At 46.2% G+C, this 27,255-nt stretch overlaps 2 protein-coding genes and 1 long non-coding RNA gene across 17 annotated transcripts in view; 2 read left to right on the top strand and 1 right to left on the bottom strand.

Annotated features, from left to right (window-relative positions):
• Positions 1 to 6,123: 6,123 nt before the first annotated feature.
• Positions 6,124 to 26,150, bottom strand: LOC127926927 (mdm2-binding protein-like). The gene is made up of 8 exons (XM_052512552.1): positions 25,978 to 26,150; positions 25,720 to 25,803; positions 25,504 to 25,577; positions 23,006 to 23,148; positions 22,351 to 22,409; positions 21,521 to 21,665; positions 21,254 to 21,368; positions 6,124 to 6,249 (listed from the first exon to the last, which is right to left on the bottom strand). The coding sequence occupies exons 1-8, from the start codon at positions 26,033 to 26,035 to the stop codon at positions 6,124 to 6,126; spliced, it is 804 nt and encodes a 267-aa protein (XP_052368512.1). The 5' UTR covers positions 26,036 to 26,150.
• Positions 7,992 to 9,261, top strand: LOC127926915 (uncharacterized). Of its 14 annotated transcripts, none has more exons than XR_008125420.1 (5): positions 7,992 to 8,225; positions 8,306 to 8,385; positions 8,584 to 8,743; positions 8,784 to 8,943; positions 9,222 to 9,261. It is a non-coding gene; the product is annotated as an uncharacterized LOC127926915 (long non-coding RNA). The 14 variants fall into 14 exon arrangements; XR_008125426.1 differs by lacking the exon at positions 9,222 to 9,261 and adding an exon at positions 9,024 to 9,157 and having other exon boundaries at positions 8,784 to 8,863; XR_008125423.1 differs by lacking the exon at positions 9,222 to 9,261 and adding an exon at positions 9,064 to 9,157 and having other exon boundaries at positions 8,784 to 8,903.
• Positions 26,151 to 26,343: 193 nt separating the features above from the next.
• mrpl13 (mitochondrial ribosomal protein L13) overlaps positions 26,344 to 27,255 on the top strand; it is a 42,276-nt gene continuing 41,364 nt past the window's right edge. For both annotated transcript variants that reach the window (XM_052512547.1, XM_052512548.1), the window contains exons 1-2: positions 26,344 to 26,505; positions 26,859 to 26,982. In XM_052512547.1, coding sequence (XP_052368507.1) covers positions 26,479 to 26,505; positions 26,859 to 26,982 — 151 coding nt within the window. In that variant the 5' untranslated portion in view covers positions 26,344 to 26,478. The remainder of the gene's footprint in view (positions 26,506 to 26,858; positions 26,983 to 27,255) is intronic.

Here is a 27,255-nt window from a genome sequence, read left to right as displayed (position 1 = left end):
AGCAGGCCTGGCCTGGGAGTTACAGCTGGCCTGGGAGTTACAGCTGGCCTGGCCTGGGAGTTACAGCAGGCCTGGCCTGGGAGTTACAGCAGGCCTGGCCTGGGAGTTACAGCAGGCCTGGCCTGGGAGTTACAGCAGGCCTGGGAGTTTACAACTGGCCTGGGAGTTACAGCTGGCCTGGCCTGGGAGTTACAGCAGGCCTGGCCTGGGAGTTACAGCAGGCCTGGGAGTTACAGCAGGCCTGGGAGTTACAGCAGGCCTGGCCTGGGAGTTACAGCAGGCCTGGGGGAGTTACAGCTGGCCTGGGAGTTTACAACTGGCCTGGGAGTTTACAACTGGCCTGGGAGTTACAGCTGGCCTGGGAGTTACAGCTGGCCTGGCCTGGGAGTTACAGCAGGCCTGGCCTGGGAGTTACAGCAGGCCTGGCCTGGGAGTTACAGCAGGCCTGGGAGTTACAGCAGGCCTGGCCTGGGAGTTACAACTGGCCTGGGAGTTACAGCTGGCCTGGCCTGGGAGTTACAGCAGGCCTGGCCTGGGAGTTACAGCAGGCCTGGCCTGGGAGTTACAGCAGGCCTGGCCTGGGAGTTACAGCAGGCCTGGGAGTTACAACTGGCCTGGGAGTTTACAACTGGCCTGGGAGATACAACTGGCCTGGCCTGGGAGTTACAACTGGCCTGGGAGTTACAGCAGGCCTGGCCTGGGAGTTACAGCAGGCCTGGCCTGGGAGTTACAACTGGCCTGGCCTGGGAGTTACAGCAGGCCTGGGAGTTACAACCTGGCCTGGGAGTTACAGCTGGCCTGGGAGTTACAGCTGGCCTGGGAGTTACAGCAGGCCTGGCCTGGGAGTTACAGCAGGCCTGGCCTGGGAGTTACAGCAGGCCTGGCCTGGGAGTTACAGCAGGCCTGGCCTGGGAGTTACAGCAGGCCTGGGAGTTACCTGGCCTGGGAGATACAACTGGCCTGGCCTGGGAGTTACAACTGGCCTGGGAGTTACAGCTGGCCTGGGAGTTACAGCAGGCCTGGCCTGGGAGTTACAACTGGCCTGGCCTGGGAGTTACAACTGGCCTGGCCTGGGAGTTACAACTGGCCTGGCCTGGGAGTTACAACTGGCCTGGCCTGGGAGTTACAACTGGCCTGGCCTGGGAGTTACAACTGGCCTGGCCTGGGAGTTACAACTGGCCTGGCCTGGGAGTTACAACTGGCCTGGCCTGGGAGTTACAACTGGCCTGGCCTGGGAGTTACAACTGGCCTGGCCTGGGAGTTACAACTGGCCTGGCCTGGGAGTTAGAACAGGCCTGGGAGTTAGAACAGGCCTGGGAGTTACAGCTGGCCTGGGAGTTACAGCTGGCCTGGGAGTTACAACTGGCCTGGGAGTTAGAACAGGCCTGGGGCCTAACCCTATAGAGCCTTCTCCATTATCATACCAGGCCCACTGACTACTATAGAGCCTTCTCCATTACACACACCCTATCCCCTATATAGTACACTACACACATCCTATCCCCTATATAGTACATTACACACACCCTATCTCCTATCCAGGGAGTACACCACACACACCATATCCCTATATAGTACACTACACACACCCTATCCCTATATAATACACTACCACACCCTATCCCTATACACTACACTACACACACCCTATCCCTATATAGTACACTACACACACCATATAGTACACAACACACACCCTATCCCCTATATAGTACACTACACACCCTATCCCCTATATAGCACACTACACACATCCTATCCCCTATATAGTACACTACACACATCCTATCCCTATATAGTACACTACACACACCCTATCCCCTATATCCTACACACACCATATAGTACATTACACACATCCTATCCCCTATATAGTACACTACACACCCTATCCCCTATATAGTACACTACACACACCCTATCCCCTATATAGTACACTACACACAACCCTATCCCCTATATAGTACACTACACACCCTATCCCCTATATAGTACACTACACACACCCTATCCCCTATATAGTACACTACACACACCCTATACCCTATATAGTACACTACAACCACCCTATCCCGTATATAGTACACTACACACACCCTATCCCCTATATAGTACACCACACACCCTATCCCCTATATAGTACACTACACACATCCTATCCCCTATATAGTACACCACACACCCTATCCCCTATATAGTACACTACACACCCCCTATCCCCTATATAGTACACTACACACCCTATCACCTATATAGTACACTACACACATCCTATCCCCTATATAGTACACCACACACCCTATCACCTATATAGTACACTACACACACCCTATCCCCTATATAGTACACCACACACCCTATCCCCTATATAGTACACTACACACATCCTATCCCCTATATAGTACACTACACACACCCTATCCCCTATATAGTACACTACACACCCCCTATCCCCTATATAGTACACTACACACCCTATCACCTATATAGTACACTACACACATCCTATCCCCTATATAGTATACTACACACCCTATCCTCTATATAATACACTACACACACCATATAGTACACTACACACACCCTATCCCCTATATAGTACACTACACACACCCTATATAGTGCACTTGAACATCCTCCACCACAACACCCACCTCTCTCCTTCAGTTCCACAGAGACAACAGATGGTTAGTCATGGTCTCAACAACACCATAAACACAGAACATGAGCACAATTACTTTTACTACAATCACGCTCTCCCAGAACCACAATAATCATCATCATAGATACTGTCTGGCACGGAACAAAAAGGAATTTAACTAGCTAATCAATATGGGTGTTGTAAATCAGCTGTGTGTACCACGAGTAAACAGTCCAGGAGTTTAATAACTGAGCGTGTGTGTGTCCATCGCTACATTGAACAGCCATGATTAATCTGTAGTGGAAAACTCATTAGAGCAACACTCTGGTTTTTATGACAGCAGAGCCTGGAGTGACAGCAACATGGACACTAACTGAGCGCTCTCTCTCTCTCTCTCTCTCTCTCTCTCTCTCTCTCTCTCTCTCTCTCTCTCTCTCTCTCTCTCTCTCTCTCTCTCTCTCTCTCTCTCTCTCTCTCTCTCTCTCTCTCTCTCTCTCTCTCTCTCTCTCTCTCTCTCTCTCTCTCTCTCTCTCTCTCTCTCTCTCTCTCTCTCTCTCTCTCTCTCTCTCTCTCTCTCTCTCTCTCTCTCAGACAGAACTAGAAGGTTGGAGGTAGGGTAGGACAGTGAGTCAGTAGCTAGTAGAACTGGAAGGTTGGAGGTAGGGTAGGACAGTGAGTCAGTAGCTAGTAGAACTGGAAGGCTGGAGGTAGGGTAGGACAGTGAGTCAGTAGCTAGTAGAACTGGAAGGCTGGAGGTAGGGTAGGGTACCAGCTACTGACTCACTGTCCTACCCTACCTCCAACCTTCTAGTTCTGTCTGCTACTGACTCACTGTCCTACCCTACCTCCAACCTTCCAGTTCTGTCTGCTACTGACTCACTGTCCTACCCTACCTCCAACCTTCCAGTTCTGTCTGCTACTGACTCACTGTCCTACCCTACCTCCAACCTTCCAGTTCTGTCTGCTACTGACTCACTGTCCTACCCTACCTCCAACCTTCTAGTTCTGTCTGCTACTGACTCACTGTCCTACCCTACCTCCAACCTTCCAGTTCTGTCTGCTACTGACTCACTGTCCTACCCTACCTCCAACCTTCTAGTTCTGTCTGCTACTGACTCACTGTCCTACCCTACCTCCAACCTTCCAGTTCTGTCTGCTACTGACTCACTGTCCTACCCTACCTCCAACCTTCCAGTTCTGTCTGCTACTGACTCACTGTAGAACTGGAAGGTTGGAGGTAGGGTAGGACGGGGAGTCAGTAGCTAGTAGAACTGGAAGGTTGGAGGTAGGGTAGGACAGTGAGTCAGTAGCTAGTAGAACTGGAAGGCTGGAGGTAGGGTAGGGTACCAGCTACTGACTCACTGTCCTACCCTACCTCCAACCTTCTAGTTCTGTCTGCTACTGACTCACTGTCCTACCCTACCTCCAACCTTCCAGTTCTGTCTGCTACTGACTCACTGTCCTACCCTACCTCCAACCTTCCAGTTCTGTCTGCTACTGACTCACTGTCCTACCCCACCTCCAACCTTCCAGTTCTGTCTGCTACTGACTCACTGTCCTACCCTACCTCCAACCTTCTAGTTCTGTCTGCTACTGACTCACTGTCCTACCCTACCTCCAACCTTCCAGTTCTGTCTGCTACTGACTCACTGTCCTACCCTACCTCCAACCTTCTAGTTCTGTCTGCTACTGACTCACTGTCCTACCCTACCTCCAACCTTCCAGTTCTGTCTGCTACTGACTCACTGTCCTACCCTACCTCCAACCTTCCAGTTCTGTCTGCTACTGACTCACTGTAGAACTGGAAGGTTGGAGGTTCTGTACTGACTCACTAGCTAGAACTGAAGGTTGGAGGTAGGGTAGGACAGTTAGCTGGTAGAACTGGAAGGCTGGAGGTAGGGTAGGTACCAGCTACTGACTCACTGTCCTACCCTACCTCCAACCTTCTAGTTCTGTCTGCTACTGACTCACTGTCCTACCCTACCTCCAACCTTCCAGTTCTGTCTGCTACTGACTCACTGTCCTACCCTACCTCCAACCTTCCAGTTCTGTCTGCTACTGACTCACTGTCCTACCCTACCTCCAACCTTCCAGTTCTGTCTGCTACTGACTCACTGTCCTACCCTACCTCCAACCTTCTAGTTCTGTCTGCTACTGACTCACTGTCCTACCCTACCTCCAACCTTCCAGTTCTGTCTGCTACTGACTCACTGTCCTACCCTACCTCCAACCTTCTAGTTCTGTCTGCTACTGACTCACTGTCCTACCCTACCTCCAACCTTCCAGTTCTGTCTGCTACTGACTCACTGGATAGGACTACCTCAACCTTCCAGTTCTGTCTGCTAGACTCACTGTGGAACTGGAAGGTTGGAGGTAGGGTAGGAAGGAGTCAGTAGCTTAGAACTGGAGGTTGGAGGTGGGGTTGAGTCAGTAGCTAGTATGGAAGGCTGGAGGTAGGGTAAGGTACTGACTCACTGTCCTAGGATACCTCCAACCTTCTAGTTCTGTCTGATACTGACTCACTGTGGGGGTAGGATAGGGTGGGGTAGGATAGGATAAGGTAGGGTAGGATAGGATAAGGTGGGGTAGGATAAGGTGGGGTAGGATAAGGTGGGGTAGGATAGGATAGGGTGGGGTAGGATAAGGTGGGGTAGGATAGGATAGGGTGGGGTAGGATAAGGTGGGGTGGGGTAGGATAGGGTGGGGTAGGATAGGATAAGGTGGGGTAGGATAGGATAGGTTGGGGTAGGATAAGGTGGGGTAGGATAGGATAAGGTGGGGTAGGATAAGGTGGGGTAGGATAGGATAGGGTGGGGTAGGATAAGGTGGGGTCGGATAGGATAAGGTGGGGTAGGATAAGGTTGGATAGGATAGGATAAGGTGGGGTATGATTGGGTGGGGTAGGATAGGATAAGGTGGGGTAGGATAAAGTGGGGTAGGATAGGATAAGGTGGGGTAGGATAGGATAGGGTGGGGTAGGATAAGGTGGGGTAGGATAAGGTCGGATAGGATAGGATAAGGTGGGGTAGGATTGGGTGGGGTAGGATAGGATAAGGTGGGGTAGTATAGGATAGGGTGGGGTAGGATAAGGTGGGGTAGGATAAGGTGGGGTAGTATAGGATAGGGTGGGGTAGGATAAGGTGGGGTAGGATAGGATAGGGTGGGGAAGGATAAGGTGGGGTAGTATAGGATAGGGTGGGGTAGGATAAGGTGGGGTAGGTTCGGGTGGGGTAGGATAGGATAAGGTGGGGTAGGTTAGGGTGGGGTAGGATCGGATAGGGTGGGGTAGTATAGGATAGGGTGGGGTAGGATAAGGTGGGGTAGGTTCGGGTGGGGTAGGATAGGATAAGGTGGGGTAGGTTAGGGTGGGGTAGGATCAGATAGGGTGGGGTAGGATATGATAAGGTGGGGTAGGTTAGGGTGGGGTAGGATCAGGATAGGTTCGGGTGGGGTAGGATAGGATAAGGTGGGGGTAGGACTACTCACCTCTGAGTGTAGCTTGTGGTCAGAGTTGTTATGGGATCCTGGATCAGAAGGCAGCAGGCTGTACCATGTCTCTCTATCCTGGGCTCGGAGGAGAAGCCTTCAAACCTCACCTCAGAGGCAAACTGTTCGACAGCACAGGAGAGAAATCAGTAGGACAGGATCGTTAGTGAACTCAAACTGGGTTTCCATTTTAGAAAAGAGATTTCCCAAGACAGCCTGTTCCCTGTTTTCTGTGCTAAATCATGTAGAATATTGGCCTGTTGGAAACTACAACTCCCTACTACATCGCACAGTTGGGCTTGATCAAATGTATCTCTAGAGAAACTGCGCATTGATCTCACCAAAAATTAAAAATGAATTCAAATGGAATTAAAATAATTGAACAGATATTTTTTATTAAGTAGTTCTGTCCTTGGGCTGTTGTCTATTAATGTTCTGTATTATGTCATGTTTCATGTTCTGTGTTGGACCCCAGGAAGAGTAGCTGCTGCTCTCTCAACAGCTAACGAGGATCCTAATAAAATACAGAATATCAAAAATATTGGTCCAATCACTTGTTTAAAAACCAAAAAACAAGATATATTTCATTACAAAACACATAAGCTATTAGCTATACAATTAGCCACTACACATGACCTCACATTAACTCAGCACCAGGATTAAAAACTATCATTTAATACAGACAGAGGGATCTGTTAGCAGAAAAACTATTTTATTAACAAAAAGGTAAACGAATACATTGGCTTTACAGAACGTTTTTTGTTGTTGCAGTTTTACAGCGAATTTCCTGCAAGTCTACACATTTTGCCATGGGGTGGGGAGACATTTCTTCCATTTTAAAGTACATTCTCTGCAAGTCTACACATTTTGCCATGGGGTGGGGAGACATTTCTTCCATTTTAAAGTACATTCTCTGCAAGTCTACACATTTTGCCATGGGGTGGGGAGACATTTCTTCCATTTTAAAGTACATTCTCTGCAAGTCTACACATTTTGCCATGGGGTGGGGAGACATTTCTTCCATTTTAAAACACATTCTCTGCAAGTCTACACATTTTGCCATGGGGTGGGGAGACATTTCTTCCATTTTAAAGTACATTCTCTGCAAGTCTACACATTTTGCCATGGGGTGGGGAGACATTTCTTCCATTTTAAAGTACATTCTCTGCAAGTCTACACATTTTGCCATGGGGTGGGGAGACATTTCTTCCATTTTAAAACACATTCTCTGCAAGTCTACACATTTTGCCATGGGGTGGGGAGACATTTCTTCCATTTTAAAGTACATTCTCTGCAAGTCTACACATTTTGCCATGGGGTGGGGAGACATTTCTTCCATTTTAAAGTACATTCTCTGCAAGTCTACCCATTTTGCCATGACTTATGCCATGTTAACATGATTTTTGAGTGAGATTGACTTGCAAAATCAAATGGGGGCTCCCTGGAGGTCAGGGCCCCTGGGATAATTCAGCAAAGATTACTACAAGTTTAGATAACTGGCTAGACTAACTTACCAATAACAAACTGATATACCTTTCTAACTGATATGGGTTCATTGAGTGACTGTCAGTGAGTGACATAAAATTGTGTAAATTAAGAAATTGTGCACCTTGTGTATTCTACTAATCTAACTCTCAACAATATATCGAGACTCAACTGAGTTCAACTGAGTTCCTAAAACAAAACAAAATATCATTAATTATTTATATATATATATATATATATATACACACACACAGTGGGCTCCAAAATGACTGGCACCCTGACTGGCAATACACAAACAATACTTCAAAAAAATATAAACAAACAATCTAATTATGGAGATAAACTCAAAATACCAACATGTGAGAAATACTGTACTGTATTAATGTTTCAATGGAACCCAACAAAATCATACAATTATTTAATACAGAATACATTTCACCAAAATCAAGGTTTCATTATTATTGGCACTCCTCACTTCGTACTTAGTGCCACTAGTGCCAAAGATAACAGCGTGGTCTTTTCCTGTAATGTTTGACAAGGTTAAGGAACACATTTGGAGGGATTTTGGACCATTCCTCAATGCAGATCCTTTCAAGATCGTTCACATTCTTGGGTTTGCACTTATCAACTTCCCTCGTCCACTCAGCCCACAGGTTTTCACTTATCAACTTCCCTCTTCAACTCAGCCCACAGGTTTGCACTTATCAACTTCCCTCTTCAACTCAGCCCACAGGTTTTCACTTATCAACTTCCCTCTTCAACTCAGCCCACAGGTTTGCACTTATCAACTTCCCTCTTCAACTCAGCCCACAGGTTTTCATTTATCAACTTCCCTCTTCAACTCAGCCCACAGGTTTTCACTTATCAACTTCCCTCTTCAACTCAGCCCACAGGTTTGCACTTATCAACTTCCCTCTTCAACTCAGCCCACAGGTTCACTTATCAACTTCCCTCTTCAACTCAGCCCACAGGTTTTCACTTATCAACTTCCCTCTTCAACTCAGCCCACAGGTTTTCACTTATCAACTTCCCTCTTCAACTCAGCCCACAGGTTTTCACTTATCAACTTCCCTCTTCAACTCAGCCCACAGGTTTTCACTTATCAACTTCCCTCTTCAACTCAGCCCACAGGTTTGCACTTATCAACTTCCCTCTTCAACTCAGCCCACAGGTTTTCACTTATCAACTTCCCTCTTCAACTCAGCCCACAGGTTTTCACTTATCAACTTCCCTCTTCAACTCAGCCCACAGGTTTGCACTTATCAACTTCCCTCTTCAACTCAGCCCACAGGTTTTCACTTATCAACTTCCCTCTTCAACTCAGCCCACAGGTTTTCACTTATCAACTTCCCTCTTCAACTCAGCCTACAGGTTTTCACTTATCAACTTCCCTCTTCAACTCAGCCTACAGGTTTTCACTTATCAACTTCCCTCTTCAACTCAGCCCACAGGTTTGCACTTATCAACTTCCCTCTTCAACTCAGCCCACAGGTTTGCACTTATCAACTTCCCTCTTCAACTCAGCCCACAGGTTTGCACTTATCAACTTCCCTCTTCAACTCAGCCCACAGGTTCACTTATCAACTTCCCTCTTCAACTCAGCCCACAGGTTTTCATTTATCAACTTCCCTCTTCAACTCAGCCCACAGGTTTTCCATTGGATTTAGGTCCAGCAACTGAGATGGCAGAACAATGATTTTGTTGTTTGTTTGGTCTCATCTGACCAGAGCACCTTCTTCAATCATAATTTAAATTACGTTTGGCAAACTCCAAGCGCTTGCGTCTGTGTCTTGGAGTCAGAAAGGGCTTTCTTCTGGCAACCCTTCCAAAGAGCCTGTGGAGGTGGAGTCTGATGGGGCTTTCTTCTGGCAACCCTTCCAAAGAGCCTGTGGATGTGGAAGTGGAGTCTGATGGGGCTTTCTTCTGGCAACCCTTCCAAAGAGCCTGTGGATGTGGAAGTGGAGTCTGATGGGGCTTTCTTCTGGCAACCCTTCCAAAGAGCCTGTGGATGTGGAGGTGGAGTCTGATGGGGCTTTCTTCTGGCAACCCTTCCAAAGAGCCTGTGGATGTGGAGGTGGAGTCTGATGGGGCTTTCTTCTGGCAACCTTTCCAAAGAGCCTGTGGATGTGGAGGTGGAGTCTGATGGGGCTTTCTTCTGGCAACCCTTCCAAAGAGCCTGTGGTTGTGGAGGTGGAGTCTGATGGGGCTTTCTTCTGGCAACCCTTCCAAAGAGCCTGTGGATGTGGAGGTGGAGTCTGATGGGGCTTTCTTCTGGCAACCCTTCCAAAGAGCCTGTGGAGGTGGAGTCTGATGGGGCTTTCCTCTGCAACCCCTCCAAAGAGCCTGTGGTTGTGGAGTCTGTTGGGGCTTTCTTCTGGCAACCCTTCCAAAGAGCCTGTGGTTGTGGAGTCTGATGGGGCTTTCTTCTAGCAACCCTTCCAAAGAGCCTGTGGAGGTGGAGTCTGATGGGGCTTTCTTCTGCAACCCTTCCAAAGAGCCTGTGGATGTGGAGGTGGAGTCTGATGGGGCTTTCTTCTGCAACCCTTCCAAAGAGCCTGTGGTTGTGGAGGTGGAGTCTGATGGGCTTTCTTCTGGCAACCCTTCCAAAGAGCCTGTGGATGTGGAGTGGAGTCTGATGGGGCTTTCTTCTGGCAACCCTTCCAAAGAGCCTGTGGATGTGGAGGTGGAGTCTGATGGGGCTTTCTTCTGGCAACCCTTCCAAAGAGCCTGTGGATGTGGAGGTGGAGTCTGATGGGGCTTTCTTCTGGCAACCCTTCCAAAGAGCCTGTGGTTGTGGAGGTGGAGTCTGATGGGGCTTTCTTCTGGCAACCCTTCCAAAGAGCCTGTGGATGTGGAGGTGGAGTCTGATGGGGCTTTCTTCTGGCAACCCTTCCAAAGAGCCTGTGGATGTGGAGGTGGAGTCTGATGGGGCTTTCTTCTGGCAACCCTTCCAAAGAGCCTGTGGTTGTGGAGTCTGATGGGGCTTTCTTCTGGCAACCCTTCCAAAGAGCCTGTGGTTGTGGAGTCTGATGGGGCTTTCTTCTGGCAACCCTTCCAAAGAGCCTGTGGTTGTGGAGTCTGATGGGGCTTTCTTCTGCAACCCTTCCAAAGAGCCTGTGGTTGTGGAGGTGGAGTCTGATGGGGCTTTCTTCTGGCAACCCTTCCAAAGAGCCTGTGGTTGTGGAGGTGGAGTCTGATGGGGCTTTCTTCTGGCAACCCTTCCAAAGAGCCTGTGGTTGTGGAGTCTGATGGGGCTTTCTTCTGGCAACCCTTCCAAAGAGCCTGTGGAGGTGGAGTCTGATGGGGCTTTCTTCTGCAACCCTTCCAAAGAGCCTGTGGAGGTGGAGTCTGATGGGGCTTTCTTCTGCAACCCTTCCAAAGAGCCTGTGGAGGTGGAGTCTGATGGGGCTTTCTTCTGCAACCCTTCCAAAGAGCCTGTGGAGTGGAGTCTGATGGGGCTTTCTTCTGCAACCCTTCCAAAGAGCCTGTGGATGTGGAGGTGGAGTCTGATGGGGCTTTCTTCTGCAACCCTTCCAAAGAGCCTGTGGTTGTGGAGGTGGAGTCTGTAGGGGCTTTCTTCTGCAACCCTTCCAAAGAGCCTGTGGATGTGGAGGTGGAGTCTGATGGTTTTTCTGAACCTTCCAAAGAGCCTGTGGATGTGGAGGTGCAAGTTCTTTCAACCCTTCAAAGAGCCTGTTCTTGTGAGTCTGATGGGGCTTTCTTCTGGCAACCCTTCCCCAAAGAGTCTGTGGGGTGGAGTCTGATTTTCATCCTCAACCCTTCCAAAGAGCCTGTGGAGGTGGAGTCTGATGGGGCTTTCTTCTGCAACCCTTCCAAAGAGCCTGTGGAGGTGGAGTCTGATGGGGCTTCTTCTTTAAAGAGCCTGTGGAGGTTAGTCTGATGGGGCTTTTTCTGAACCCATTCCAAAGAGCCTGTGGTTGACAAAGGATGGAGTTGCATGAGGTTTCTTTTTAACCCTTCAAAGAGCCTGATGGTAATGGAGTCTGTTGGGGCTTCCTTCTGGATAAACCTTAATAAGAGCCTGTGGTTTAATTTTTCTGATGGTATTTTAAACCTTAGATGCCATTAAGGTGCAATTTTTTGCAGTGATTCTGATTTTTAATTGACTCAATCCTTATTTTGGGGTTCCATTGAAACATTAATACAGTGCAGTATTTTTCACTGTTGGTATTTTGAATTTTTAATAATTAGAGTGTTCATATATTTTTTGTGTATTTTTGTAGCCATTAACAGATTTATGAAGGTCTACGACCATCTGTCCCTTTTGAACTGCCAGTTCTTTTCTTCATATGTTTAATGACAAATATATTGCATCTTTGTTCTTTTTTAATTAGGGAAAAAATGACCAAGGTCCAGACCTCAGTTCCTTAACACCTAAACAGTGGAATTTAATTCCTGGTTTAATTACGGCCCTGTTAACGTCCTCAGACTTTACGGCCCTGCTTAATTGGCCCTGTCAACATTGATTTTTAATTGAATCAATAAATTATTTTGCTACGGCCCTGTCAACATTAATACGTGCCCTAGCTATTTTTCCTGTCATTTTGACGTTTCCTCCAGAATTACGGTTCATATTTTTTTTGAAGTATTGTTTGTCAACGCCAGTCAGACTGCGGTCATTTTACGGCCCTGTCAACGTGACTACGGCCCTAGCTACGGCCCTGTCAACGTCCTCAGACTACGGCCCTGTCAACGTTTTCAGACTAGGGCTACGGCCCTGTCAACGGGTCCAGACCTCAGTAGCCTGACCCTGTCAACGTCCTACGGCCCTAGCTACGGCCCTGTCAACGTCCTCAGACTACGGCCCTAGCTACGGCCCTGTCAACGTCCTCAGACTACGGCCCTAGCTACGGCCCTGTCAACGTCCTCAGACTACGGCCCTAGCTACGGCCCTGTCAACGTCCTCAGACTACGGCCCTAGCTACGGCCCTGTCAACGTCCTATGGAAAACCATAATTACATTGTAACAGTGACAGCTGAGCTGATGTGTTCTGGAGGATGAAGGGGAAAAGGCAACTCTGGAGAAGAAGTTGTATTGTAAAGGTACAGATGTAAAATATGTGATCTTGACTTGGCAAAAATACACTCTAATGAAAAGAACATTAAAGGGCTAAATTCACAACACGTCTATCAACTCTCATTGATTACAAGCAGTACCAAGACGACGGATCTACCATCAATAACGTCTGAGTCATAAGAGACTGGGGTTTGGGTTCAGGGCCAGGCACAGCAGGTTCTCATGCCCCCCCTATGTGCCAGTCAGGGGGCTGGGTGAAGAGGTGAGTAACCTTGGCAGTGGTTCAGCATGCCGGCTAGGGGGCTCTGGATTTGCAGTGACCCTTAACCCCCGTCTCCAGGCCCAGAAAGGCCTCCAGACAGAAGAACCCTTCATTACAGCCCTAGGCTTGGCACACACTGAGTACCCTGACCCACACATGACTCCTATACAATCTCCTAGGGCAGCATAATCTACAGGGCATTCGGAAAGTATTCAGGCCACTTCCTTTTTTTCCACATTTTGTTACATTACAGCCTTATTCCCCCTCAAGAGACTGAAAATATTAGGCATGGGTCCACAGATCCTCGAAAGGTTCTACAGCTGCACCATCGAGAGCAACCCTGACTGGTTGCATCACTGCTTGGTATGGCAACTGCTCGGCCTCCGACCGCAAGGCACTACAGAGGGTAGTGCGTATGGCCCAGTACATCACTGGGGCCAAGCTTCCTGCCACCCAGAACCTCTATACCAGGCGGTGTCAGAGAAAGGCCCTAAAAATGGTCAAAGACTCCAGCCACCCTAGTCATGGACTGTTCTCTCTGCTACCACACGGCAAGCGGTACCGGAGCACCAAGTCTAGGTCCAAGAGGCATCTAAACAGCTTCTAGCCCCAAGCCATAAGACAGCTTCTAGCCCCAAGCCATAAGACACAGCTTCTAGCCCCAAGCCATAAGACTCCTGAACATCTAGTCAAATGACTATTTGCATTGCCCCCCTGCCCCTCTTTTACACTGCTGCTACTCTCTGTATTATCCAGGCATAGTCACTTTAACTCTACCTACATGTACATTACCTCGACTAACCGGTGCCTGTATATAGCCTCCACATTGACTCTGTACCGGTACCCCCTGTATATAGCCTCCACATTGACTCTGTACCGGTACCCCTGTATATAGCCTCCACATTGACTCTGTACCGGTACCCCCTGTATATAGCCTCCACATTGACTCTGTACCGTAACACCCTGTATATAGCCTCCACTTTGACTCTGTACCAGTTGACTCTTGTACCAGTACCCCTGTATATAGCCTCCACATTGACTCTGTACCAGTACCCCTGTATATAGCCTCCACATTGACTCTGTACCGTAACACCCTGTATATAGCCTCCACATTGACTCAGTACCGTAACCCCCTGTATATAGCCTCCACATTGACTCTGTACCGTAACACCCTGTATATAGCCTCCACATTGACTCTGTACCGTAACACCCTGTATATAGCCTCCACATTGACTCAGTACCGTAACCCCTGTATATAGCCTCCACATTGACTCTGTACCGTAACACCCTGTATATAGTCTCCACATTGACTCTGTACCGTAACACCCTGTATATAGCCTCCACATTGACTCTGTACCGTAACACCCTGTATATAGCCTCCACATTGACTCTGTACCGTAACACCCTGTATATAGTCTCCACATTGACTCCGTACCGGCACCCCTGTATATAGCCTCCACATTGACTCTGTACCAGTACCCCTGTATATAGCCTCCACATTGACTCTGTACCAGTACCCCCTGTATATAGCCTCCACATTGACTCTGTACCAGTACCCCTGTATATAGCCTCCACATTGACTCTGTACCGTAACCCCCTGTATATAGCCTCCACATAGACTCTGTACTGTAACACCCTGTATATAGCCTCCACATTGACTCAGTACCGTAACACCCTGTATATAGCCTCCACATTGACTCAGTACCGTAACACCCTGTTTATAGCCTCCACGTTGACTCTGTACCGTAACACCCTGTATATAGCCTCCACGTTGACTCTGTACCGTAACACCCTGTATATAGCCTCCACGTTGACTCTGTACCGTAACACCCTGTATATAGCCTCCACGTTGACTCTGTACCGTAACACCCTGTATATAGCCTCCACGTTGACTCTGTACCGTAACACCCTGTATATAGCCTCCACGTTGACTCTGTACCGTAACACCCTGTATATAGCCTCCACATTGACTCTGTACCGTAACACCCTGTATATAGCCTCCACATTGACTCTGTACCGTAACACCCTGTATATAGCCTCCACATTGACTCAGTACCGTAACACCCTGTATATAGCCTCCACATTGACTCTGTACCGTAACACCCTGTATATAGCCTCCACATTGACTCAGTACCGTAACACCCTGTATATAGCCTCCACATTGACTCTGTACCGTAACACCCTGTATATAGCCTCCACATTGACTCTGTACCGTAACACCCTGTATATAGCCTCCACATTGACTCTGTACCGTAACACCCTGTATATAGACTCCACATTGACTCTGTACCGTAACACCCTGTATATAGCCTCCACATTGACTCTGTACCGTAACACCCTGTATATAGCCTCCACATTGACTCTGTACCGTAACACCCTGTATATAGCCTCCACATTGACTCAGTACCGTAACCCCCTGTATATAGCCTCCACATTGACTCAGTACCGTAACCCCCTGTATATAGCCTCCACATTGACTCAGTACCGTAACCCCTGTATATAGCCTCCACATTGACTCTGTACCGTAACACCCTGTATATAGCCTCCACATTGACTCTGTACCGTAACACCCTGTATATAGCCTCCACATTGACTCAGTACCGTAACACCTTGTATATAGCCTCCACATTGACTCAGTACCGTAACCCCCTGTATATAGCCTCCACATTGACTCTGTACCGTAACCCCTGTATATAGCCTCCACATTGACTCTGTACCGTAACACCCTGTATATAGTCTCCACATTGACTCTGTACCGTAACACCCTGTATATAGCCTCCACATTGACTCTGTACCGTAACACCCTGTATATAGCCTCCACATTGACTCTGTACCGTAACACCCTGTATATAGTCTCCACATTGACTCCGTGGCACCCCCTGTATATAGCCTCCACATTGACTCTGTACCAGTACCCCCTGTATATAGCCTCCACATTGACTCTGTACCGGTACCCCCTGTATATAGCCTCCACATTGACTCAGTACCGTAACACCCTGTATATAGCCTCCACATTGACTCTGTACCGTAACACCCTGTATATAGCCTCCACATTGACTCTGTACCGTAACACCCTGTATATAGCCTCCACATTGACTCTGTACCGGTACCCCCTGTATATAGCCTCCACATTGACTCTGTACCGTAACACCCTGTATATAGCCTCCACATTGACTCTGTACCGTAACACCCTGTATATAGCCTCCACATTGACTCTGTACCGTAACACCCTGTATATAGCCTCCACATTGACTCTGTACCGTAACACCCTGTATATAGCCTCCACATTGACTCTGTACCGGTACCCCCTGTATATAGCCTCCACATTGACTCTGTACCGGTACCCCCTGTATATAGCCTCCACATTGACTCTGTACTGTAACACCCTGTATATAGCCTCCACATTGACTCTGTACCAGTACCCCTGTATATAGCCTCCACATTGACTCTGTACCGTAACACCCTGTATATAGCCTCCACATTGTACCATTACCCCCTGTATATAGCCTCCACATTGACTCTGTACCAGTACCCCTGTATATAGCCTCCACATTGACTCTGTACCGTAACACCCTGTATATAGCCTCCACATTGACTCAGTACCGTAACCCCTGTATATAGCCTCCACATTGACTCTGTACCGTAACACCCTGTATATAGCCTCCACATTGACTCTGTACCGTAACACCCTGTATATAGCCTCCACATTGACTCAGTACCGTAACCCCTGTATATAGCCTCCACATTGACTCAGTACCGTAACCCCTGTATATAGCCTCCACATTGACTCAGTACCGTAACCCCCTGTATATAGCCTCCACATTGACTCTGTACCGTAACACCCTGTATATAGCCTCCACATTGACTCTGTACCGTAACACCCTGTATATAGCCTCCACATTGACTCAGTACCGTAACACCTTGTATATAGCCTCCACATTGACTCAGTACCGTAACCCCCTATATAGCCTCCACATTGACTCTGTACCGTAACCCCTGTATATAGCCTCCACATTGACTCTGTACCGTAACACCCTGTATATAGTCTCCACATTGACTCTGTACCGTAACACCCTGTATATAGCCTCCACATTGACTCTGTACCGTAACACCCTGTATATAGCCTCCACATTGACTCTGTACCGTAACACCCTGTATATAGTCTCCACATTGACTCCGCATCGGCACCCCTGTATATAGCCTCCACATTGACTCTGTACCAGTACCCCCTGTATATAGCCTCCACATTGACTCTGTACCGGTACCCCCTGTATATAGCCTCCACATTGACTCAGTACCGTAACACCCTGTATATAGCCTCCACTTTGACTCTGTACCGTAACACCCTGTATATAGCCTCCACGTTGACTCTGTACCGTAACACCCTGTATATAGCCTCCACATTGACTCTGTACCGGTACCCCTGTATATAGCCTCCACATTGACTCTGTACCGTAACACCCTGTATATAGCCTCCACATTGACTCTGTACCGTAACACCCTGTATATAGCCTCCACATTGACTCTGTACCGTAACACCCTGTATATAGCCTCCACATTGACTCTGTACCGTAATACCCTGTATATAGCCTCCACATCGACTCTGTACCGGTACCCCCTGTATATAGCCTCCACATTGACTCTGTACCGGTACACCCTGTATATAGCCTCCACATTGACTCTGTACTGTAACACCCTGTATATAGCCTCCACATTGACTCTGTACCAGTACCCCCTGTATATAGCCTCCACATTGACTCTGTACCGTAACACCCTGTATATAGCCTCCACATTGTACCATTACCCCCTGCATATAGCCTCCACATTGACTCTGTACCAGTACCCCCTGTATATAGCCTCCACATTGACTCTGTACCGTAACACCCTGTATATAGCCTCCACATTGACTCAGTACCGTAACCCCTGTATATAGCCTCCACATTGACTCTGTACCGTAACACCCTGTATATAGCCTCCACATTGACTCTGTACCGTAACACCCTGTATATAGCCTCCACATTGACTCAGTACCGTAACCCCTGTATATAGCCTCCACATTGACTCTGTACCGTAACACCCTGTATATAGTCTCCACATTGACTCTGTACCGTAACACCCTGTATATAGCCTCCACATTGACTCTGTACCGTAACACCCTGTATATAGCCTCCACATTGACTCTGTACCGTAACACCCTGTATATAGCCTCCACATTGACTCTGTACCGGTACCCCCTGTATATAGCCTCCACATTGACTCTGTACCAGTACCCCCTGTATATAGCCTCCACATTGACTCTGTACCAGTACCCCCTGTATATAGCCTCCACATTGACTCTGTACCAGTACCCCCTGTATATAGCCTCCACATTGACTCTGTACCGTAACCCCTGTATATAGCCTCCACATAGACTCTGTACTGTAACACCCTGTATATAGCCTCCACATTGACTCAGTACCGTAACACCCTGTATATAGCCTCCACATTGACTCATTACCGTAACACCCTGTTTATAGCCTCCACATTGACTCAGTACCGTAACACTCTGTTTATAGCCTCCACGTTGACTCAGTACCGTAACACCCTGTATATAGCCTCCACGTTGACTCTGTACCGTAACACCCTGTATATAGCCTCCACATTGACTCTGTACCGTAACACCCTGTATATAGCCTCCACATTGACTCTGTACCGTAACACCCTGTATATAGCCTCCACATTGACTCTGTACCGTAACACCCTGTATATAGCCTCCACATTGACTCAGTACCGTAACACCCTGTATATAGCCTCCACATTGACTCTGTACCGTAACACCCTGTATATAGCCTCCACATTGACTCTGTACCGTAACACCCTGTATATAGCCTCCACATTGACTCTGTACCGTAACACCCTGTATATAGCCTCCACATTGACTCTGTACCGTAACACCCTGTATATAGCCTCCACATTGACTCTGTACCGTAACACCCTGTATATAGCCTCCACATTGACTCTGTACCGGTACCCCCTGTATATAGCCTCCACATTGACTCTGTACCAGTACCCCCTGTATATAGCCTCCACATTGACTCTGTACCGTAACACCCTGTATATAGCCTCCACATTGACTCTGTACCGTAACACCCTGTATATAGCCTCCACATTGACTCTGTACCGTAACACCCTGTATATAGCCTCCACATTGACTCTGTACCGTAACACCCTGTATATAGCCTCCACATTGACTCTGTACCGTAACACCCTGTATATAGCCTCCACATTGACTCAGTACCGTAACACCCTGTATATAGCCTCCACATTGACTCTGTACCGTAAAACACCCTGTATATAGCCTCCACATTGACTCAGTACCGTAACACCCTGTATATAACCTCCACATTGACTCTGTACCGTAACACCCTGTATATAGCCTCCACATTGACTCTGTACCGTAACACCCTGTATATAGCCTCCACATTGACTCTGTACCGTAACACCCTGTATATAGCCTCCACATTGACTCTGTACCGTAACACCCTGTATATAGCCTCTACATTGTTATTTTACTGCTGCTCTTTTGTTTTACTTTTATTTCTTATTCTTTTAATGATTTTTATTTTTTTATTCTTAAAACTGCATTGTTGGTTAAGGGCTTGTTAGTAAGCATTTCACTGTAAGGTGAACCTGTTATATTTGGCACATGTGAAAAATAAAATTGATTTGATTTATTCTAAAATGTATTAAATAAAAAATGTCTCAATCTACACATAATACCCCATAATGACAAAGCAAAAACAGTTTAGAAATGTTAGCAAATGTATTAAATATAAAAAAACAGAAATGCCTTATTTACCTAAATATTCAGACACTTTTCTATGAGACTTGAAATTGAGTTCTGGTGCATTTAAAAAAAAAACGTTTTATTTTAATTTTATTTTTTTTTAAATTTAATCTTATTTAACTGTTTCCATTGATCATTCCGTGAGATGTTTCTACAACATTGATTGGAGTCCACCGGTCTTAAATTCAATTGATTGGACATAATTTGGACAGGCCTGTCTATATGGTCCTACAGTTGACAGTGCATGTCAGAGGAAACACCAAGCCATGAGGTCAAAGGACTTGTCCGTAATAGCTCTGAGACAGGATTGCCTCGAGGTACAGATCTGGGGACAGGTACCAAAACATTTCTGCAGCATTGAAGGTCCCCAAGAACACCATGGCCTCCATCATTCTTAAATGGAAGAAGTTTGGAACCACCAAGACTCTTCCTAGAGCTGGCCCCCAGCCAAACTGAGCAATCCAGATTGGCCTGGTTTAACAGGTGACCATAGAACCCGATGGTCACTCTGACAGAACTCCCTGTATTCCTCTGTGACCACTCCTCAGTAAAAGACACACAAAAGCCTGCATAGAGTTTGCCAAAAGGCACCTAAATATTCTTAGACCATGAGAAACAAGATTCTCTGGTCTGATGAAACCAAGATTGACCTCCCTGAATTGCAAGTGTCATATTTGGATGAAACCTGACACCATCCCTACGGTGAAGCATGGTGGTGGCAGCATCATGCTGTGGGGATGTTTTTCAGCGGCAGGGACTGGGAGACTAGTCAGGATCAAGAGAAAGATGAACGGAGCAAAGTACAGAGAGGTCCTTGATGAAAACCTGCTCCAGATCGCTCAGCACCTCAGACTGGGACAAATGTTCACCTTCAAACAGGACAACGACTCTATGTAAACAGGCAAGACAATGCAGGAGTGGCTTCTGGAAAAATCTCTGAATGTCCTTGAGTGGCCCAGCTAGAGCCCGGACTTGAACCCGATCAAACATCACTAGAGAGACCTGAAAATAGCTGTGCAGTGACGTTCCCCATCAAACCTGACAGAGCTTGAGAGGATCTGCAGAGAAGAATGGGAGAAACTCCCCAAATACAGGTGTGCCAATTTTGTAGCGTCATACCCAAGAAGACTGGAGGCTGCCTACGGTGCTTTAACAAAGTACTGAGTAAAGGATCTGAATATTTATCTAAATGTGATATTTCTGTTATTTTATTGTTAATAAATTTGCCAAAAAATCTAAACCTGTTTTTGCTTTGTCATTATGGGGTTATGTGTGTAGATTGGGGGAGGGGGGGGGGGGTGACAATTTAATCCATTTTAGAATAAGGCTGTAACGTAACAACATGTGGAAAAGGTCAATACCTTCAGAATGCACAGTACATCTTATTGTAATAGTTCAAATCACCCGCTTCCCTTTCACATCGCTGATGTACTAACAAACTCCCCCTAGTGGTCAAGTATATGGATACAGTCAAAACACTTGTAAAAACCATTCTGACTGACTAAATAATCTTACCTTTTTCTCTCTGATGAGAACACCTCCTCTCCATAACTCCCTCTCATCAATACAGGTCATGATGCTACTGGGATGTACTACTCTGGCTGACAGGTTAGAGGCTGGCTTCTGCCACCTGGAGGAACAAGCAAAGAAGGACAGACATCAGTTTATCTGTGTATTTAGCCATTCAACAAGTCTATGCTGCCCTCTAGTGGTAAAATGGAGATCACAGGATTCCAGTGTCAAGTGGGCTCGTCATTTTGTATAATAGTTCTTTGTCCTTACCCAGCATGGTGTTCAGTCACTATGGTCATCTTGGCTGTGTGCCATGTCTGCATGTGTTTCAACGAGCCAATCACAGGGAGGAAGTCCTTCAGCTTAGGAGCTTCTTCAGCAAAACCCAGAAATATCACATCTAACAGAGCTTTTCCTGGGGGACAGAGTCTTTAGTAAACTGACACAAATATTACATCTATGAGAAACAGAGTCAGCCATAAAACACCTAGTAAACTGACACAAATATTACATCTAGGAGAAACAGAGTCAGCCATAAAACACCTAGTAAACTGACACAAATATTACATCTATGAGAAACAGAGTCAGCCATAAAACACCTAGTAAACTGACACAAATATTACATCTAGGAGAAACAGAGTCAGCCATAAAACTCCTAGTAAACTGACACAAATATTACATCTAGGAGAAACAGAGTCAGCCATAAAACTCCTAGTAAACTGACACAAATATTACATCTAGGAGAAACAGAGTCAGCCATAAAACACCTAGTAAACTGACACAAATATTACATCTAGTCAGCCATAAAACTCCTAGTAAACTGACAAAATATTACATCTAGAGAAACAGAGTCAGCCATAAAACACCTAGTAAACTGACACAAATTTACATCTATGAGAAACAGAGTCAGCCATAAAACACCTAGTAAACTGGGTCAGCCATAAAACCTCCTAGAACAGAGTCAGCAGAGCTTTTCCTCTATAAACACAACACAAGCCGCGGCATGTAGGAAATATAGAGAACTCCTGGATAAGATATATGAATATAGAGGAATCTTTCTCGGTCTGGCCAAATGAACCAAGGTGAACGGAGTGAGTTACCTGGAGGGGGAAGCTGGTCTGATAACAGGTGTAATCCCTCTGCTGCCTCTTCATACAACCTGCAGTCATCACAAATCAGAACGTTATTCATACAACTATTCATTTATTCAGCCCTGACAGGGCTGAAATGTGATATTCAGAAGTTCTAGAACATCTCAGAGGAAATAAGGTCAACTTTGTATGTTTGCTTAAACACTACAGAAGTAGTATTATAGAAGAGCACAGAGCTGGGATGTGCAACATAATTAAAACAGGGCTCTATGCTAACATGTTTCACAACGAGCACGTGTTCCTAAGTTAAAACATTTAGGAGCACAAAAATAAAATATTTGAGAAAGAGTGTTTTAATGATAAGAAATTACTAGACGTTTTTGGGGTGTTCTATGATAAATCAAGCACAATGTACCCTCAAATATTTGAGTCACTTAGGCGAGACAAAAATGTTCAGTTGGCCCTTTAAGGGTGGGAGGTTGCTGTGGAAACAGTGAAACTCCCATGTCTGACTGAGTCCGAATCTCCAGGTCACTTCACACTTGTACATTTTACTCGCACATGTGCTCATACTTGACTTTTGCCGTTCGGCCACACATCTATTTTTAGTTGTCAATGTAAGTCTAATGGTGGCACTGTAGAGCCCTGTGAACATCACTCATACTGTGTCTGCTGTGGGTCAGGCTGGTCAGTCTTCTCCTCCTGCTCATCCAGAGCACTGAGACAGGCCTCCATAGTGCTGGGGCTTTCCTCCTGCTCATCGTTCTTCTGACAACTACCCAGCTCCTCCCACTCTGTACTGCAGAACTACAACCAGAAACAGGAAGGATGGCAGTCAGCCAATAGGTGATGACAGTCAGCCAACAGGTGATGACAGTCAGCCAATAGGTGATGACAGTCAGCCAATAGGTGATGACAGTCAGCCAATAGGTGATGACAGTCAGCCAATAGGTGATGACAGTCAGCCAATAGGTGATGACAGTCAGCCAATAGGTGATGACAGTCAGCCAATAGGTGATGACAGTCAGCCAATAGGTGATGACAGTCAGCCAATAGGTGATGACAGTCAGCCAATAGGTGATGACAGTCAGCCAATAGGTGATGACAGTCAGCCAATAGGTGATGACAGTCAGCCAATAGGTGATGACAGTCAGCCAATAGGTGATGACAGTCAGCCAATAGGTGATGACAGTCAGCCAACAGGTGATGACAGTCAGCCAATAGGTGATGACAGTCAGCCAATAGGTGATGACAGTCAGCCAATAGGTGATGACAGTCAGCCAATAGGTGATGACAGTCAGCCAATAGGTGATGACAGTCAGCCAATAGGTGATGACAGTCAGCCAATGTGGTGATGACAGTCAGCCAATAGGTGATGACAGTCAGCCAATAGGTGATGACAGTCAGCCAATAGGTGATGACAGTCAGCCAATAGGTGATGACAGTCAGCCAATAGGTGATGACAGTCAGCCAATAGGTGATGACAGTCAGCCAATAGGTGATGACAGTCAGCCAATGTGGTGAATAGGACCCCCCCCAAAGAAACAGAAGACTGTGATGAATGTGTCATGTATAACTGATGAAATGGTTGGATGTTGTGTTCAACAGTAGAAGCTGCTGACAGCAGGACATAGGTAGACATCTCTACATCTCCATAAACACAAAGCAGGACATAGGTAGACATCTCTACATCTCCATAAACACAATGCAGGACATAGGTAGACATCTCCATAAACACAAAGCAGGACATAGACAGACATCTCTACATCTCCATAAACGCAAAGCAGGACATAGGCAGACATCTCCACATCTCCATAAACACAAAGCAGGACATAGGTAGACATCTCTACATCTCCATAAACACAAAGCAGGACATAGGTAGACATCTCCATAAACACAAAGCAGGACATAGGTAGACATCTCTACATCTCCATAAACACAAAGCAGGACATAGGCAGACATCTCTACATCTCCATAAACACAAAGCAGGACATAGGTAGACATCTCTACATCTCCATAAACACAAAGCAGGACATAGGTAGACATCTCTACATCTCCATAAACACAAAGCAGGACATAGGTAGACATCTCTACATCTCCATAAACACAAAGCAGGACATAGGTAGACATCTCTACATCTCCATAAACACAAAGCAGGACATAGGCAGACATCTCTACATCTCCATAAACACAAAGCAGGACATAGGTAGACATCTCTACATCTCCATAAACACAAAGCAGGACATAGGTAGACATCTCTACATCTCCATAAACACAATGCAGGACATAGGTAGACATCTCCATAAACACAAAGCAGGACATAGGTAGACATCTCTACATCTCCATAAACACAATGCAGGACATAGGTAGACATCTCCATAAACACAAAGCAGGACATAGACAGACATCTCTACATCTCCATAAACGCAAAGCAGGACATAGGCAGACATCTCTACATCTCCATAAACACAAAGCAGGACATAGGTAGACATCTCTACATCTCCATAAACACAAAGCAGGACATAGGCAGACATCTCTACATCTCCATAAACACAAAGCAGGACATAGGTAGACATCTCTACATCTCCATAAACACAAAGCAGGACATAGGTAGACATCTCCATAAACACAAAGCAGGACATAGACAGACATCTCTACATCTCCATAAACGCAAAGCAGGACATAGGCAGACATCTCCACATCTCCATAAACACAAAGCAGGACATAGGTAGACATCTCTACATCTCCATAAACACAAAGCAGGACATAGGTAGACATCTCTACATCTCCATAAACACAAAGCAGGACATAGGTAGACATCTCTACATCTCCATAAACACAAAGCAGGACATAGGTAGACATCTCTACATCTCCATAAACACAAAGCAGGACATAGGTAGACATCTCTACATCTCCATAAACACAAAGCAGGACATAGGTAGACATCTCTACATCTCCATAAACACAAAGCAGGACATAGGTAGACATCTCTACATCTCCATAAACACAAAGCAGGACATAGGTAGACATCTCTACATCTCCATAAACACAAAGCAGGACATAGACAGACATCTCCACATCTCCATAAACACAAAGAACGACAGAGAAGGATCAGAACGACATCCCTGATTAATACCAGACATTCCTTGACATGACACTTACCTGAGATGTCCCATGGCATGTCTGGACAGCAAAATACCACCTCTGTGAGGCTGGACCACCACTCAGAGAGCAGGCTTAGGAGGCAGAATGAGAGATGACACAATCACATTTAGCAAATGTTACTTAACCCCGTACAATGTTTAAAAGCAGGTAGACATAATGCAATCGTTTCTGCAAGCAAGACACCTGACACACACAAACAATGCATTGGCTTACCTGGAAACAGAGAAACCCTCCGTTTTGAATTACAACTGGCGATGCTCCCCAGTTTATCATAGATCTGTTTGGCAGCCTCCAATGCTGTAAAATAAACGATTACAATAATTCAAGAAGTTATGACTTACATTTACAAGAACACCACCATTGCTCATAGTATGTTTATCATACTTTCTACTATAGATGGCTCTGCTGCTCCCTACTACAGTAGAAAACAACACGAAATCCGAGTCCGCTACAAAGCAGTGGTTAACGTACCCTTCGCGCATTTATCCTCTTCTTGGTTAAAAGAAACAACTAGCACGTACCGATCCATTCCTCTGAATACTCTTCCATCAGTGTTCAGTATAAATGTCAATAAAAAGTTATGTGGACTTTTTTTCGTATTATAAAATTCATTTCCGCGCGCTCTGTCTCTGGTGAAACGGAAGTTGTCACCTAGAGTTCTGGTGACGTCAGGCGCGACTTCAAAATACAACCGGCGGGAAAATACATGTTTAATGACCATGAATGATATTATCAAAACCAAATATTGTTTGGCATATTCTTTGATGGTTTTCTCCCTAAAATATACCAATATCATCGGTTACATATTATTCACCGAAAATGTACTAGTTATCCATTCAGGATTTCAGGAACAGATTTACAATTTGGACACAGGAACGGAGTTTTTTATCCATGTTTCGACTCAATACAACGCTGCACCATCTGCTCACATTGGGGGTCAATCTGGAATGATGTGCTCGTAATTCAAGTAGTATGTCCAGTTTTACTAAATCTGCCCAGGTAATACTTTATCTTTTATACGTAATTGTATTTAGAACCAGCATTAAATGTGTAAATGTGTCAGTTATATGCTAAACTCATCGCTATCCGATGGTATATGGAGCTAACGTTAGCTAGCTAGCTATCCGCAATCAGTCCAGCTAGCTAATCTCTTTATTAATCGTACTCTTAAATTACAGTGGGATCTTTTCTTGCAATGATTTATTGTATGAATATAATCCGTGTGCCCAAGCCAGCGTGCAGCTACATGTTTGTGGCTTGAGAGCTGACAACTGTGTGTTGATGAGGGATGCTGTGCTACTACTGTGTCTGAAACTCAGAATTGACTTGATCTCTCTCTCTCTCGTATTCAGCAATGGGCTACCTTTGCCAGGTCGTGGTACCTGATAGACGCTCGGATGCAGCCTCCAGGGAAGATTGCCACTATGTGTGCAATCAGGCTACAGGGGAAACACAAACCTATCTACCATGCACTGAGTAAGTAGACAGCTAGCTCGTATGCCCGTTTTAGAAATTGTGTTTTGCTGAATGTGTGTGACTGTGCAATACAGTCTGCAGTTGATTTGAGTATTTAATTAGATTTTCTTCACAGCCAGCCAGGACATATTCTCCATAATCAGAGATTTGTTTGTGGACATAACAATGACCACATGGTGGCGCTAAAGTATCACTGTGAAACCAATAGACCCCAACTATGCACATAACCAGAAGGCATAGTACCCACACACCTCTTATTTTTCATCAACTGCC

The sequence above is a fragment of the Oncorhynchus keta genome, unplaced genomic scaffold (assembly GCF_023373465.1).
Source record: "Oncorhynchus keta strain PuntledgeMale-10-30-2019 unplaced genomic scaffold, Oket_V2 Un_contig_862_pilon_pilon, whole genome shotgun sequence".
NCBI lineage: Eukaryota > Metazoa > Chordata > Actinopteri > Salmoniformes > Salmonidae > Oncorhynchus > Oncorhynchus keta.
Note: the sequence above shows the minus strand (reverse complement) of the source record. Positions and strands in the feature narration are given on the sequence as shown.

Excerpts from the sequence above, each read along its gene's own strand:
- LOC127926927 (XM_052512552.1), bottom strand. The coding sequence starts at position 26,035 with ATGGATCGGTACGTGCTAGTTGTTTCTTTTAACCAAGAAGAGGATAAA. Across the intron at positions 25,804-25,977 it reads AGAGGATAAATGCGCGAAGG|CATTGGAGGCTGCCAAACAG; the intron begins GTACGTTAACCA and ends TTTATTTTACAG. Across the intron at positions 25,578-25,719 it reads GAGGGTTTCTCTGTTTCCAG|CCTGCTCTCTGAGTGGTGGT; the intron begins GTAAGCCAATGC and ends CTGCCTCCTAAG.